Source organism: Spermophilus citellus, assembly GCF_964194105.1.
Source record: "Spermophilus citellus genome assembly, chromosome: 8".
NCBI lineage: Eukaryota > Metazoa > Chordata > Mammalia > Rodentia > Sciuridae > Spermophilus > Spermophilus citellus.
Window position 1 is genome coordinate 136,965,188 of NC_138189.1, and position 18,169 is coordinate 136,983,356.

Sequence of the window (18,169 nt, forward strand, 5' to 3'; positions counted from 1 at the left end):
GGGGAGGGGAGGGGGGATAGTAGAGGATAGGAAAAGTAGCAGAATACAACAGTCACTATTATGGCAGTATGTAAAAATGTGATGTGTAACCGATGTGATTCTGCAATCTGTATTTGGGAAAAAATGGGAGTTCATAACCCAACTGATTCTAATTTATGAAATATGATTTGTCATGAGCTTTGTAAAGTTGTGAACATCCAATAAAAAAAAATAAAAATAAAAAATAAAATAAAATAAAATAAGAACAAACAAATGAAGAAAATATTAAAGAAACTCTTTGAAGCCTAGAAAAGTATTTTAAATTATTATCAAGAGAAGTGCATTTCTGAATAAGCAAATAGAGAAAAATCATGAAAAAGTTTTAAAATCCATTCATGAAAGAATATTTTAGAAAATGTACAGTGTTCCCAGTAAAGTCCTTCAGCACGTCAGTCTACTCAATAACAGGATGGAGAAGAAAGTACATCATGAAGGTAAAAACATAATGGTTTATATTTAAATTAAACACATTGAAAATAAGAAATAGCCATTTGACATTGCAGAAAACTTGATCAGCAGGGCAGAAGATGAACCCAAGTAATACTGTAGGATTCAAAATAGCAGTATGCTTCCAAAAAGGAAGTACCTTTCTCCAAAGGTACTACCAGGAAAATAAGTTTACTGAGTGTGTGCACAGTGTTTTGTTTTTTTTTAAAGTTGCAAAGTGTCTTATAAGGAATGTATTATAATTATACCCATTTTATAGATGGGAAAAATTGACTTGGTATTGTTAAGTTATCTAACTCTACATTGTTGGTACATTCCAGTGAAAATGAAAAAAGAAAAATAAAGGATGAGAGAAGATAATTTATGAGGAGGGCAATTTATAAGACTGCAATAAAACAAAAAAAGCTTATTTGAAGGAAGATGGTCCCTGTTTAGTAATCAAAGTTATATTAAGATAAAATTTTCCAGATATTTATAAATGTAATTCATGGCAATTCTCAGTGAAGCAAAAGTAATAAATAATGGGCAGTTTTAAGTTCTGCTCTGCTAAATTTTCAAGTTTGAGGTTTTCAAATATTTGGACTGAATGTTTGTGCCCTTCCAAATTCATATGGCCCCAACCCCCAATGTGCTGGTATTTGAAGATGGGCCCTTTGGAGTTGGCAAGAGATGAGCTGGTGAGGATGGGACCTTGCTCCTGGGATCTGGACTTTTGTAAGAACAGAAGGCTCAGTGTTTGTTCTCTTTCCCTGGTGGGAGGACACAACTAGAATACAGCCATCTACAAGCCAGAAGGAGTCCTAACCAGAACTCAACTATCCCTGTACACTGATCTCAGACTTCCAGCCCTTTAGAATTGTGAGAGTAAATTTCAGTTGGTTGAGCCCCCCACTCTGTGGAACTTTGTATTGGCAACCCAAGCCAACTAAAACCAAGAGTTCCTACATTCTGATGTAACTTTTTGAATAGAATTTTATGCTCAAACTCATATTATTATATCAACAATGTTTTCTTGTTTGTACCAGTAAGAATCAAAAGACAAAGGTCACAGCATTGCTATAGGTCTGTGCCAAGCCCCAGGTGCGGGACTCTGTTCTGCAGAATAGGGTTTATTAAAGTTCTCAAGGGTAAGACCTACTTCAAGATATAACCAGAGCAATACAAAAGGTGAAGCTGAAGGCTATGCCTGGAAATGTGTCATACTCCAGAATAAAAATAAAAACAGCACATCCCAATACAGGATAATGGTTTGTGTGACAGACACAGCTGTCCTTTGTCAGCTTCCTCATTCCTTTGTCAAAGGGGTTATGAGAGTCTGTGCAGCTCATGCCCATGAACTCCCAGAGGATATAGTGAAGGCATTTTGTTTTTGGATGCAGTCCTTGCCAAAAATACCCTGGAAATCAAGTTTTTGAGGCTGTGGAGAAAATTTTGAATGAAAGCTTGACTATTCCTCCCAGAACTTAATGCTTCCCCAATTTTGATTCAGAAAGCAAAGAATGCAATGGGAAGTAGTTTGGAAGCACATGATAGACCAGAAAATTCCAGATTATATGAATAATCTAATGGAAGAAGATGAAGATGCTCATAAGACACAATTCTCTCAGTGCATAAAGAATAACTAAAGTCCAAACATGGAGGAGAGACACATAGGGTCGTGCTGCTGTGTCAGAACACAGTCTAAGAGAACAAACATAAGGAGGAAATTTAAAAGAAGAGATCAACCCATCCCCAAATGTCTCTTGCCTGTAAGGAAGATCGACTAGTTTAACACAAAGCAAGTTTTCTCACTGTTTAGGAGCAGGTTGTTGATAGATTTTATGAAGATTTTAAAATTAAAAAAAAAAAAAAACAATTATTGGGGCTGGGGATGTGGCTCAAGCGGTAGCGCGCTTGCCTGGCATGCGTGCGGCCCGGGTTCGATCCTCAGCCACATACCAACAAAGATGTTGTGTCTGCCGAGAACTAGAAATAAATATTGAAAATTCTCTCTCTCTCTCTCTCTCTTTTAAAAAAAAACAATTATTGACCAAGCAACTAATAAATAAGTTACCACCACTTTGAGTTTTGGTCTTCAGAAATAAGTGTTAAAAGATTGGGTGTGGTCATCTGACTGTTTCCGTTCTTGGATAAGGCCTAGCACTGCAGATGACTCAGTTTTTACAAAACAGACTGGGTGATGCTAAAAGTTACTCTTGACTTTTACATTCTCTGATTTTCACCAAACCTAATAACTGAGTTCCAACGAATCTATCTCAGAATAACAGAAAAAAGGAACAGGTACATCCAGGGTTATCTAAAACCAGCAAATCTTTTATTAGGAACACATTTCATTATGCTTCTTGAAAATTTACAGAAGGATACATAGCAATCCCTTTTGAATTGAAAATTTTAATCCCATGACTTTCAAGTTTTATATCTTTCTACTTCCTGTTATAACTTCAGTCTGCCAAATACCCAAAACATATTTTTTTCTTATACAGATTCTTTCTTAGAGATATGATGAAGACCTTTGAGTTATAATAGATATATCCACTAATAATCAGAATTCTTGGAATAATGTCTTAAAAGTGAGAAATTCAGAAAAAGAAGTAGGCAACTTTGCTGGGCACTTGAAGTTGAAAAACTAGTACAAGATGATTTATTTTTGCTGATCTTCAGAATTTATTTAACATGAATAAAAGCAATATAGTTTTTCTATGGCAGAAATATTGAACTTCTCTTTAATTACTTTTCTTCCTTTTAGGGGAAAAAAAAACTTCTTTAGGAATCTTTATTGTTCAGTATAGACTGCTTGACCTATGAATCAGTCACATTTTGACCTCTAAAATAATTACTAGGTGATTTAGTAATGCATAGCTAAGATCATGTAGTTCAATAAGTTAAAACCAAAAAAATGGGAACTTTCAGGTCTTTATAGACCTTTAAAACTAGTGCCAACCTGTCTTGCATATGTCACCTAGCTAAGCTGAGTTTTTTTATTGTGACTATTAATGGCTACTCATTCTCAGGTGCTTTGCTATAACATTAGTCTACTTCCCAGGTCATCCTTCATCTGCATGGCCAGTCATCCTGCTCCCCTTGGTGCACCCCATGCTCTGACCATGGTAGCCTGTGCTCCTCAGCTCTACTCTGATAACCACCCTCAGCCGGGTGCCCCTCCCTCAGTCATTTCTCTTTATTTCACTGGAAGCTGCCCTCTCCCTGTAGCCCTGCCTTTCATACCTGAGATAGGATAGGCATTTCCTGAAGTTACCCTGGACTGTGGCTCATGGCCTCAAACCATCCAATTCTTCACATTACTGAGGTCACCCCCAGATATCACCTCCCCCCATTTCATGAGAATTTTAGCTTGTGACACACTGGGTCTCTCTTCAGTGCTACTCCTCTCAGTTCCTGGATTCAGGACCACATGGATGACCTTTTCAGTTCATTAGCCTCTCAGGATTTTCTCCATCCTACCTCAGCAACTGCTCCCAACGTCTTCCCTGAGTCTCACCACTAATCCAGTCCCTCTGGAGTCTCCAAATGAAGCACCCCCCTTGCCGACTCCCCCCTCCCCACTTCTGATACACAAGCTCTGGCTGCTCTTTGCACTGACACACCAAAGCTGTGCCCTTGCTCTGTCATTCATGGCCTCTCCTCCATATCCTTTCTTATCTAGGTGAAGATTCCACAGTCCATCCCTGAGAGATCACAAGACAGCTCCCTCACATATACCCTCAATCACGTGCCTCTCTCCTGTTGCTATGTTCCCAGAGAAAGACATAACCTCATTAACTTATCAATGAAAAACAAAAACTACAGTAACAAACTCTGGCGAAGCCCATGTTTAGCTCACCCACTCCGCAGGAGCTTTCCTGTAGTTGAGGGGGCTTACAGGCTGCATTTGAGCCTGTGACCCCTAGCTACCTGGTTACCTAACCCTGTAGCCCCACATATTTCCTGGGTCACACTCTCCCAATATCTGGGAACATTATTTTCTGTCACCTCTTTGCTGAAACCTCCCAAGCCTCTCTCCTCTTCCTCTTTCTCAGCTAATTTATCTGGTTTCTGTTTCACAGAGAAGAGGAATCTAACAATTTCCCAAGCCGAATTTACCAACTTGTCTACAACTTCTCTGCCTTCCCTCCTGCTTTTGACATGAACTCTGGCTTCCTTTCTACAATTAGTGCTTTAGATTCCACCTCTCCTTACCTACCCAGAACGTCACTACAGTAACTTTTCGGCTGGCCTCATTAAGTATTATCTGGTAGATATCTGTCAGTATAAGACAGTGCCACACCAGGCTGCTGTTTCCTTCCAACTCATGCTGCATTTCCCTGCTCCTCTTTGTGTCCAAACCATTGCAAGAGCTGTCTTTTGATTTGTCTTTTGAATCTGTCCTCCTCAGCCTCTCATCCCTGCCACTTTACCAGTGTACTTTATTCACTGGTCATGATCTGCAGTTACTCCATATTGCTAAATCCAAAGGATAATTCTCAGTGTCCCCCTTAATGGCCTGTCGACACAGTGGGTCAGTTGCTTGCTACTTAAAACACATTTTGCACTAGGTACCGGGACACCAGACTTTCTTTTCCTCTTCCTAACACTGTGGCCCCTATCTGTTTCTTTTCCTGTTTGCTCCTCAACACCCTGACCTCCAAACGTGGAAGGGTCCTATTTCTCCCTTTAGTGTAGGGACTCTTCTCTTTTCACTCTTCATTCATTCTCCTGTACCCAGTCTCAAAGCTTTTAATAACATTTATGCTTCTTTATTTGTAGGGGGATCAGACCCAGGGGCTTATGCATGCTGATTGTACATTCTTCCAGGGATCTCTTCCCCAGTCACTAGCATTGATGTTCTGATGATGCCGATGTTTACATCTCTAAAACCTCCAAAATCACTCTCTTTATCCTCTCTACCAACTCATTTATCTGGTTTCTGTTTCAACAAGAAGAGGAATCTGACAATTTTCTACAGCACATTTACCAACCCATCGGCACCTAGTCTGCGTTCCCTCCTATGTAATGAACCCTCACTTCCTATCTGAAATCAGAGCCTTCTCTACTGTGGATGGTTGACCAACCCTAGGGCTCCTGACCTTCACAATCAACTAAGGTATGATAATTCAACTTTGAATAATGCCTCAAATCTAAAATAGGCAAAACTGAGTGCCTCCCATCCACTACCCGTCACTCCCCCTGATATCCTGTTCCCTCACAGTCTCCCCTTGCAGGAACCTGCATTTCCCCCTTCCCATTGCTTGGGTCCAAATCCCTGTGGACTTGGATTCCGCTCTGTCTTATCCTTTTCATCCAACCAAGGACAACAGTATGTTATAAGCTCTCCCTTCAAAATAAAACTAATCTCTGACCCACCTCGTGCTTCTCCAAATTTCTCCTGACTCATCTAAATGATCTTTGGTTTGTCCCCAACTTCCCCCTGAATATGATGGGAAATTCACTTTCTTCACAGGCTTCTCTTCTGTGCATAGATAGTGGGATAGACACTCATGTAATTTCATATCGGTGGCTAGACCCAGTCCTGGCAGACTAGAGAGGGAAGTTCTCCTTCTGGCCTTGAAGAAGTGAACCTTGAGAGTGGCCTCAGAACTGAGCATCATGTAGGCTGTTAACTTGCAAGAAAATGGAGACCCAAGTCACACAGCCACAAGGAAATAGATTCTAGCAGTCAACACAGGAAGTGAGTTCCTTCGTGAGCGTCTAGCCCAGTCTGCGTCTAGATGTATTTCAGCTAGTTAGACCCTAAGCAGAGTAGTCTGGCTGAACTTCTCGTTTGTAGAAACTGTGAGATAATTAACGGGTGCTGTTTAAAGAGTGAGTCTGTGGTAATTTGATATGCAGAGATAGAAAACTAATACATGCCTCTCTGACTTGGTCTTCCTGTCCCCTCTTTCCTACCTACCTAGCTTTAGCCACATTGGCATATGCCATTCCTGGATTATGGCAACCATATTCACTTAAAGGCGTTTGGACCATCTGATTTTTTTTCTGGAAAGATCTTGCTCCAATTAAGATATATGGCTCACTTTCTTCTTTTCCTTAGGCATGTGTCCAAATATCATCATATTAAACAGAACTTTCTCCCACTGACCATAAAGTAGCAGCCCCAAAACAGCTCTCCTCTCTCTACCATTTTACCCTGCTTAGATTTTGTTCTGGGCATTTATCATATTCTGATATATTTCTCACTTGTTTACCCCTAGAATGTAAATTCCTGAGGGTAGAAATTTTGGTTTTTTTTTTTCTCTGTTGTATTGTGCATGGAATAGTACTTAATAGTACAAGTAGGTGCCAAATAAAGGTTTGAAACTGATGTTTTCTATAATTTTGAACTTATTTTTATATTTTATGGAGTTTTATGCATTTGGAAAAGTTTTTAGTAGGATATATCAGATTAAAGAAAATAAAAATTTGAAAACCAGAAGATTTTATAATTGAGTGACAGAGGATTTAAGAAAAATCGAAATGCAATTAAACATAAAAATATAGGCAATAAGAGTTATTCAGTTTCAGAGTACCTGCCTCCTGTAATTTAGAACTCTTGAATTTCTGATTGCACAGGTTTAAAATACATTGTACTTTATAATTACGTTCAAAAACTGTATAAGTTTGACCTTTTATACTAGCTTTTTTTTACACTCTTTCTTACTATTAAAAACTGACATAAAATCCAAAACCACAATAAAACCTGATAAAAGTGTACAATTGAAAATATGAATATTAAATAGTGTTCCCTCATTAATATTTAATTGATCATTTAATACTTCAGTTCTCCATGTGTATTGTGTATGGATATTTTCACAGTGTTGAACGGCATTTTGATTAGTTTTGTGACATTTACAAGCCATTTATGTAAAAAAAAAATTATTGAAGGAGCAAAAGCAAAATTCCTTAGCTGTCAGTATTGTTTTCCCTTTGCCATAAAGATTTCTCTCTCTCTCTCTCTCTCTCTCTCTCTCTCTCTCTCTCTCTCTCTCTCTATATATATATATATATATATATATATATATATATATAATTATTTTGGTATTAAGTATCTCCCTGCCATGTTTGTAGATCTTATTATTCAATCCCTCCTCCTATTTCTTTAGTCTCTCAATAGCCTCTGCTAGTGTGGAGTTTCTCTTCCTTTCTTTCCCTTTTTCTTACTCAAAATTAAAAATGCAAGGAAATAAATATGATAAAACAGATTCAACAAAAATCTAAGCAGTGGTTTCTTTTCCTAAGTCTAAATGTGAGCGATTTCAGGCAGGAGGAGGCCAGTTGATTTACACCATGGTGGGGAGTCATTGGTCCGGTAAATGTATTACTCCCCCTGAATAAGCATCTTCCTGTCCATTCTGATGACAGTAATGTCATTTCCATTGTTCAGGTCGAATTTCTTCTTCTTCTTTTTTTTTATATGTGAGCTTTCTAAGGTTTTCAGGTATTTCAAAATCACAACAGATGGGATAAAATTCACACTTTGACTCTGGCATCCCTAGTAAATGTCAGAAATTAGGTTTGGTTGACACAGAAGAGGATAACCTTTTAACAAATATGGCTTTTATATTCCCAGACCAAATTGATGTTTTTATTGTCTACTAAATTATCATCACAGAAAATGGCTGTGTCCTTTCTCATTTCTTTGATTTCATGAACTAACAGAGTAAAACTGACTTTTTATTGTTGTACAGTTCTATGAATTGTAACACACGAATAAATTCTCATAACCACCAATATAATTAGGATACAAAAACTCTTTTCTGCTGCCCTGTTGGTTCCTATGTCTACCCACAAAACCCCTAGCAACCGCTGATCTGTTGTCCATTACAAAGCATTTTCATTTTTAAGAAAGAAACGAATAATTGGATTCCAAACATTCATTGCTAGATGTTTGTAGATTCATCAGGTTGTCCTGTAGAACCCTCTGGTTTCAATCTCCCTAGAAACCTTTTCCTGGATCCCTGTCTGTTTACACCAATGCTAATCTCTGCATTTGAGGCTGTGTTGGGTCTAGGTCAAGGGATACCCGAGGGGGAAACTGCACCCTCACTGCTGGCTGTGAGGTGTTTGAGATGCTGGTGCACCTCACCCCCACGTTTGCCTGATTCTGTTTTCAAATCTCTCAAAGACTGTAACTGCTCCATGTCCAGGGGTTGTAGTTGTGTTCCATGTGTGTCATGGGATACAGTGGTCTTCTCCTATGCTGCCTGAAGCCCTGCTGGCAGATCAAGATGTGTGATTAATTCTACTGTAATTTTAGTTACTTTAGCCTCCTGACAACGACATTCCCAGGACGCCCACCTTGTCTTCTCACTTTGCCGATGGGATGATTCTTAATCCAAGGAGATGGTTTATATTTCACTTTTATTATTGAAACAAGTTTCAAAATATAATTTGATGACAGATTTTAATAGTGTCTGATGAGGGTGACATTTGTATTAGTGGTATTTCTCATCTTGGGGCAGTTTCATTTTCAGCATTAAAAAGGGATCTAACAGACCTGAAAAAGTGATGGTTATTATTTATATAACGCACTCTTGAAGCTGTGTGGCCCAGGCTGTATAACTGTGTCACTTGTTATAGAATCATTTTTATATTTAAACCTAAAATCTGTTATTTTTGGTTACATAAATCTTGTGAGATAAGTGGGTGGTTTACAGTCTTCAGAGTTTAAAGCTGGGAGACCTTCTTAGAAGCTGAGCTGCCTGTTCCCAATCAATCACAAAGCTGTATATTATATAGGGAACCAGCACCTTGGCCAGGAACTTTGGTACTCAAGGTCCACAGCGCTTTCCACCACATCATACTCCATTATTTAATGATGTGCGATGAGGTGGATCAATTTGAACCAAAAATACTGAGCTGTCCATAAAGTTGACAGGTAGTGATATCAGGCCTTGAAAGACTGTTGCTATCTAGTCCCTCCTCTCTGGATAGGGATTGGGCTGTGTCTGAAAACTTTTAACATGAGAAAAATAAAATAAAACAGTAAAAGCAGAGCTTAGGCAGAAAACTTGGCATAGATGGAATGGAAGGGAAAGATACTGGAGAACAGAAATAGATTCTTCAAGTGTAACAACATAAGAGATGTGATCTATCTGGATGTTGCTGTTGGGAAGAGATACATGTAAGATACACCAGGGGAAAGAATCAGGGCTTAGTGACGGGAGGATAAAGAAAAGGCAAAGGGAGAAGAGGAGTACTTTCTGTTTTGGTTTTAGACTAACATGCTTTTGCGTGAGTTTGGGTTTGAAAAAATGAAGGGCTATGTGTCAAGCTTCTAGAATGTTCAACAATGACATCAAGACCAAGGTAATTTAGAAATAGAAATTGGGATTGAACTGGGAATATAAAATTGTGGTCCATCTTACAAGAACATTGGAGTTCCATGAGAGTGGGTAGAATTTCTGCAGGTGAATCTATAAGGAGAAAATATAAAAAAAAAAAAAATCCCACAACTAAATTTTGGTGTATGTAAGCCATTCCTATTAAGAACTACTAAAAGTTTTATTTGAGTATAAGTTTGAAAGAGTTTTATGGCTTTGTGAATTTCATCTAGAACAGAGGTGTTCTTACTTACACATAGAGAAGTCTCACTTGCATGAGGTTAGCACTGCTGTATAATTGTGCCAGAAAAAAAGATCATCAGGCTGCACTGACTGACTGACTGACACTGTTCGTTTATGGCCTTTGTTTATTCTCCTGTCCGGGTGAGCTTTTCATTTTCTAGTTACACGTCTAGATGGTTTCAATGTCAAGCACATCTTGCAGCTGCAAATTCCTGGGTATGTACCGGTGCTACTTCAAATTCACAAAGACTGACAGTGCTAATGAGGCTTTTTCCCGGATGTTTACAGAGTCATTTGTTGGTTTGCATCTCTGCGACATTTCCAAAATAGAAAAGTTATTTACATTTTGCTGTTTAACATTTCTGTAACTATTTTTCTTTTCTCCTGCTCTCTTTTTCCCCCTCTTTTCCTGTAATAAGGGTGGTGAAATAGGCGGGGGAAAAAAGTTTAGAGAATGAGGTACATTAACGTGTACTTGATTAGAAGAACATTTTGCATTTTGTATATGTACTTCTAAAATATCTGTGCATGTTTCAGCATATGAGATTGAAAATGTTAGGACACTTCAGGAAGTCATTTTAAAAGCATATTTTAAAGAGCTTATTTACTAATGTATTATGTACCTGAAAACCTAAGTGAGAAAAATGTGTAGATTTGTGTTGCCGAAATCCCCCTTTCTTGTCTTCCACATCGTGTTGGCATGCTTAAATATTTAAGTCTGATGGAAAGAGGACCTTGATGTTGTGGTAGAAATACAACAGTGGCCGTGAACTATCATCTACTTTGTCTTTTCTTATGAAACTCTGCTTTCAACAGTGATAATGAATCTGGCAATACAGTCTCTGAAATGACAGGTTTTTTTTTTTTCTTTTCTTGGTGTAGATTGAGATATTTCTAAGAGCACTTCATCTTATTGTCACATGAATTGCTAGGAAAGGATCTGAAGATTGCTTCTGTTTTGGGTTCAGTCAAATTTGTTGTTCACTTATTCCCCAGGTTTGGCACCCATTTGTTTTGTTTTGTTTTTTTGGGGGGGTGAAGTGGGACAGAAGGTGGGATTAAGGAGGAGAGGCTAGAATGTGCTTGAGATTGTCCTTGAGTCCATATTAACCTGTAATGGCCTATGGTGGCTGTTATGAAATCATAGAAGTGGCTAGAGGATGGGGTTCAAGGGCCAATAGTGTGGAATAGCTGTTAGAGACCAACCCTTTATTTTGCAGTAAAAGGATCTGAAATGCAGAGAAATGTAATTTTATGTATTTGGTCACATAGATAATTAGTAGCTGAGGTGGAAGTAGAACTTGGGTTTCTTGATTCCTAGCCCAGAACTCTCTTCAATGTATCTTCTATGCAGATATGATGAATTTCTATTGGTTAAAACATGATGCATAAACAGTGGTGCATAATGGTTAAGCTATTATTACTAAGTTTCCCCAAATTGTTGGGTGATAGGTAATTAATCATTTACAAGTAAATTTGTTTTCTAAATCTCTGTGATGTCATCTTTGAATGGACCTTCTGGAACATGAAATAAATATTTCTTTTGTGACTCTCCTGATTGAAGAGAGGCATTGATATCTGTTATGTGTAGTAAATTGTTATACTAAGAATTGACTTCTATATTCTATATTCTAATTCAGTGACAGGGCACTATATGGGTTGTTTTGGGTTTATTTAACCTGGGTTCAACATTTCATCTTCTACAAATATAAGATGAGGAGATATACTTTAGGGTGCTCCAAAGAACTATGTATCTAAAATGATTTTGGGGAGAAATCGACTCTAGAATTCTGTGGTATCACTAGATTAAGCAAATTCCTGACTTTAATTCTACTTAGTGACTAAGTAGGAGCCAATAAGAGATAAAACTGGAAACCCAGAAGGCAGACAAATCATTGAACAAGTAGCTAGATAACTACAAAAGATTATAGCTCAAAAGTTGTCTTCCATTGTGTATTGCTTTTTTTTTATGTTCTCAGCATTTTGAAAGGTTTACTTGGACTGTGATAATTATAGATCTGTATACTTTGCACGACCAGGAATGTGGGCTTTGTACCATCATCCATTATCACTAAGTCTTGTATCTCCAGTGAGCATTCAGTCACTCTTGAAATGCACATGCCATGAGATCCTATACTCTTTTTACTATACTCTTAGATATTTTTTTTGAGTAATAATTCTTAGGAGAATCACATCAAATCATATTTAATGAATTTCTATTGGTTAAAACATGATGCATTAATGATTCTGTTGATGCTGCTAATATATTAGTACAACTCCTAGGCACTGTGATGAGCACAGAATTTAATCCTTGAGAGAAGGATTGAGTTACAAAAGAGGAAAACTTAGCATCATATGGTTATGTGATTGCCCAGCCCAGTCCTTGAGTTGACACTTGTCACCATTATGACAGATGTCATTTTAATTATTACACAGCCCTGGAATTGGCTGTGGAAGCTTTACCTACTGTTCTAACTCATTAGGTGTGTTATTTGGATTAGTTTGTTAAAAACAATTTAGAATGTTACACATAGGATTTACATTCCTGGAAGTTAAGTTAGCTTAGTTTGGTTAAGGAATTATTTTTAAGCAATTCCTTTTGAAAAGAAAAAGATAACATTATTCATTTAGCTAACTGGTTATTTTTGTTGGGAGGAGTCTGCAAATCTCTAGTTAAAAAAGAAAAAGAAATTCATACTATCAATGAGGATTTTTATTACACTACCAAGTCTGGAAGAATCATGCCCCACATGCCTATGATAAGTCATTATGTCACGTTTAAGTGGAAAATGATGTAATGAGTTATTTAAAGCTATCCCAGAATTGGAGCTAATATAGTTTTCTACAGTATCACAGATTATAACATCTTCTGTGTGTATCTTCATGGTGATGAATGTTTTAATTCTCTATATTAATGTCAAATAATTGTGTCAATATTATGATAATTGCCACTGATTTTAAAATAGCCAACTAGCATTTTACTTCATATTTCAGTGTGAATATTGATCTTATATAAGTCAATTTTTTCTATCTATATCATCTCTAGTTTATTGCATTTTGACCTTCATTGTGTACATTAATATTTTCCTACTCCAATTTTCTTAAAAACATAATTCAAAACGTGGCTTTTAATTTGTACCCTTTATTTTGCTGGAAAAAAATGTATCATGATCTAGTAATGTAGTTATGCTTCCTTTTCACTTAGTTTCCTCATTATTTTAATGAGTCTTTTTTGTTAAACGTACTGATTTTGTTAAACTGATACCTCTTATAATAATATAGCAACATTTAGAAGGAATTGGATAAAAGAGATACACCATTTGTACTCCGATTAAAGTGAAAAGCAAATTTCAGAAAAGAACATAACTCAAAAAGAAAATGAAGTGTCACATGATCACTGTCATTCAGTCAGAGTGGCTAGAAAGAAGGTACAGCAGCATGTGGTAACATGCTACCTACTTTCACAGTAGGACTGGAGGGAAACATGTTGTTATGTGTCACAGTGTTTCCATGGTATAAGGGCAGCACTTATTATAAAGGTTTTCTTGCCCAGAAAGAGAAACAGAAGAATTTTAATGTGTGGTGGTTCATTAGTTTATCTTTGGCTTCCACAGTAATTGCCAACCATAATGCTTTTATGCTGATGAAAATAATGATGATAAAAATCTAATAAAATTATCTTTAAGTTTAGAAGAGTTATTCAATGACCAATGCACTTGAGGAAGACTAGACCCGGGGCTGCTATGTGTAACCTTGGACTAGTCTTCCTCTCCTTTTGTGTGTCAACTTCTTTGTCTGAAAAATAAGAGGTATATACTAAATAAACTCTAGGTTATATTCTGCTTTGCATGTGCCTTAACTAATGTTTGCTAGGAGAGAATTTTCTTTACCTTTTTATCTTAGAAGAAAAAAATACACTAGGGAAAAATGTACAAAGTCAGATTTTTGTAGCCAGTGGCTCAGCCATAGATGGATACATGGTTATTTATTTTCGTTTCTATTTTTTGGGATAGGCAAGTACTCTAGGTCATACAGTTGGGATTGAGGGACGATGGTTTATGCTGTTATAGACATTTGATGGCTACAGGTTGGAGACAACAATGTTCTTTCCCTGAGGCTGCTCCTGAGACTCTTTAGGAAGACTCCTGTTCTTGAAGTAGCTTTTGATCTAGTTTATCTCATAAATTCATTTCTAATTTTCATTTGAAATTAAAAATACCAATACAGGTAATATAATTTGCTTTTTTTTAGCAGATATGTTTAAGACAAGGTAAATAGCAATGTTACTGGTTTTCAGAAACAAGTGTTATTTGTACATGTTTAGAGAGAGAGAAGATTCTTACCTCTGAATTTCATTGATTTCTGCTTGCAGAACTTCAGATGGTGGCAAAGTGGTTGGCACCATAGAAGTCAGTGTCGTGAAGATGGGGGAGATCGAGGATAGGGAAACCGACCACATCACAACAGATGTGCAGGGACAAAAGGTAGGATCACAATCAGCTCCTTGCACAAATTAAATTAGAAATGATCAGTTTTGCCAGATGCCTGTATCTGTAACACTCTGTGGGGTTTGAAATCTCATTATTCAAAAGCTAAATGAGAATCAGCTCTGGAATTGAAGGACAACACGAGTGTTTCATCCTCTGAACCAGAGGGTCCATTTGTATGGAACGAGGCAGGGCTACACACCATTCAGAAACACCTTTCTCTTCACTGCCAGCTCCCTTGCTGACACTGCCTCTTCTCAGTTGGAACAAAAGTATTGATCATGGTTGCAGTCTGTCATAATTAACCCTGCATGAGATGCACAGAAGATTCTGGGAGGGCTTTGCCAAAACGTAACCTGCTCTCTCCTCCCAGAGCTCTCATTGGAAAGAGATGCAATTTTAATTTGGATTTCCTTTTTATGTGATGGAAGGCAGATTTAACAAGAACTGCGTGCCTTGTGAAATTGTACAGAGAGAGGCAGGAAATAATATATTGCAGAGGGACAGCTCTAGCGGAGGGACAATGCCAGCCAGAAGAAGCTTTTTTGAAGCCCATGATAAAGGCTCAGTGCAAACAAATATGTGTACAGGATTTTCTCTTTCTATTGCTTCCTTTTCCCTAAGAAAGAAAAACCTGATATAAATATTAACCTAAATTCCTTTGTTACGAATGCAGTTGCCTATTTTATGGAAGCAAGTGAAGCACAGGAACATACTTAAAAAATGCCAGTAGGATTTTTCTTTTTTTGGGGGGAGGGAGGAAAATGAATTGTTTTGTATACTTTAATACCTACCTTTTCATAAGTGAACATTTTAAAATTATAAGACCACTGTGATGTATTTTCTAGTTTATTTTTCTTATCTTGGAGCATGTTCAATTTTGATACTTAGGAAACATCGACATGGAAGAAGATGTTTATCCAACATTTAATTTTTATAAAATATATAAGACTTTCAAAAAATACTTTTATTGCATCAGAATCAGCCAGCATCTTCTGTGTTGCCCCTAAACTTTACTATTCTTTATTCCCTCACTTCCCATTGGGACATTATTATATATCATGAAAATATTCCATGAAGACCTAAAGTTTAAACCAGGTCACTTGCAAATGTCAGGACTGGGGCACAGTTTGGCAGGAGCTCCTCATGGATGCATGTTATCTCTCATGTTCATTTAAACAGATAGTAGTGAAGCCTGTTTTATTCAGCTTGTGCTGTCATAACAAAATACCTTAGACCAGGTGGCTTTTCTGCACTCAAGACCCCTGTCCTGGTTTGGTCCCTTTGTTCCAGCATATATAAGATTCATCTTGGTCACCATCCCATGATCGCTTGTATCAAGTTTAGGGAAAGATGACTTAGATGCTAAGTGGGGGACTGGATGCAGGAGTAGACAGATTACCATACCTGGACCTGTAGACGTGGACCAGGGGACCAGTAGCAGAAACCCTTCCCATTTCAAAGCAGAGCTGCTTTCCTGGCTCTACTCCCAGCCACTTCCCCTTTCTCCTCCAGCTCACCCGCCCCTCGCCTCCAGACTGTCTCTGTTGGAGATAGTACACACTGAATCATGTGCTCTTTTCATAGAGAGAGAACTTGATACCTAGGAATATGCCCCACCTAAGTCCTATATAATACTTCTGGCTCGATCATCAGAACTTTAAAAAAACAAAAAGGTGTAACCGAGCTATTCTAGAAATAGAAGGCGGCAGTAGACACCAGGGATGAGTCATAAGTTGACAAAGAAGGGCAGCAAACCAAAGATGGCAGCATCTCTGTCGTGTCTGGATTTTTCAAAAAACTGACCTTTTGTGAATATTTTATAAAGTAACTATCAAGTTTTTCGTTAATCCCTTACAAAACTCATTATTGAGTGAAAAACATATTAAGATGCAATATGTATGCAATATTTAGAAGAATATGTGGAAATAAGTTTTCTTAGTGTTTTCAAAATGTGGTCAGAATTTTGGGGGGTGTTATTTTAGAACTGCAAATGATGGACTCTTCTGTAGATCTGCTAACCCCAAATCCACAGAAAGGGTATTAACACCATTTGTTACTAATGGTGATTTAGGTCTTGAATGATTGACGTATGTGAAAAGGGAAAGTAACTGAAATAGAAGTCATCCCTAAAATAGCATTGTTTTTACTGCTTTGCCTAATTTGAGAATGAAGGAGTGGAATTTCTGTTAGCATTGTAGTTTGTTCCCTGAGAGTGATGCATGTTATCTCTCATGTCCATTTAAGCAGATAGTAGTGAAACCTATTTTATTCAGCTTGTGCTGTCATAACAAAATACCTTAGACCAGGTGGCTTGAACAGCAGGAACTTACCTTCTTACAGTTCTGGAGGCTAAAAAGTCCCAGATTAGTGTGTCTATTAGTTTGGTTCCTGGTAAGGAAATAATTAGCATTAGTTAATGGAGTACCTATTCTGGGATACTTTCTATTTTTTGCCCTGAATCTAAATTTTGAGAGCATTATAAATAGCAGAATTTTAAAATACAGTAAAATTGCAATAGAAGAAGACCGTTAGGTCAAAATTGTCCTAAATATTTGCCTTCCAGTTTGGATGGGAGATATGAGTATGTGAAGGTCACATTTCTGTGTCCACTTTGCAAAATAATATACTCCTTCTATTAGAAAACATGAAGCCATCTTTTATGACAAGGAGACAGACTGCCTCATATGGGAAAGCTGTGTCAGAATAATGGCCTGGTCTCTATAAATTATGGACTTTACTCAAAGGGTTCGATCTCACCTTTCCTGTAAGTTATGTTGATAATGTTCTTCTTTTGGAAATGAGGGTGTCTTGTAGCTATATATCTAGTTATTACATGGAAGGGTATCAGGGACAAATCATGGGAAAACGTCCAGACCCATCTGAGAATATTAGGTTTGATTGGTCTGTAAATACCCATTATTCATGCTAGAGCAGAACATTGATATGATGAATATAGTGTTTATGGAAGATTATTTTAACAGCCCTGTAGAGTCTGAAAGGAGTAGAAGAAATATAGGAAAGAGGGAAAAATAAAGAATTTTAAGTATGTCCAAGCATCATTGCACATTGCTCCAGTGATTTGAGAAGTGCATTTCCAAACTAGCTATGGGTTAAAAGAAGGGAACCACCTGACTTCCAGTTGATCAGACAAATGATTTAGGAGAGTATCAAATGTTAAGAGCTCTTTGCAGTTTTTCATTCTTTCATTTTTCCTGGGACCTCAGTAAAATAGTTACAAAAGCTCATGTTTCAACCAACCACAAAGTTACTGTGTAATCTGATGAACATGACCATAGAGGGATAAGTAGTAGACTGTAAAAATACAGAAGGCAACATTTGAATCAGTGCTTTGATTTATATACCTACCTCCTCAAAGTTTAAGGAACATGAAACAGTTCCCTCTTTAATGGGAACCTCAGTGTTCATGATTCCCAACGGGGGGAGACCCTGAGGACAGACGGGCCAGGGGTGGGAGGAGACAAGTGTTAGAACAGCTGGGAAGTTGCCCAAGGAATTCTGGTCCAGACTCCTGGGGAGGGTGATCTGGTTGTATACACAGCATACTCACACCGATTCGTGTCTTCACACATGTACTTTGGATAATAATGATCATCACATTCCACCATCATTTCT

The 18,169-nt window shown here is 37.6% G+C and overlaps 1 protein-coding gene across 6 annotated transcripts in view; it reads left to right on the forward strand.

Moving 5' to 3' along the window:
- The window catches only part of INPP4B (inositol polyphosphate-4-phosphatase type II B), a 777,385-nt gene that overhangs the window by 538,116 nt on the left and 221,100 nt on the right, over nucleotides 1-18,169 (forward strand). For all 6 annotated transcript variants that reach the window (XM_081304010.1, XM_081304015.1, XM_081304012.1 and 3 more), the window contains one exon: nucleotides 14,419-14,530. In XM_081304010.1, the coding sequence (XP_081160136.1) occupies nucleotides 14,419-14,530 (112 nt within the window). The remainder of the gene's footprint in view (nucleotides 1-14,418; nucleotides 14,531-18,169) is intronic.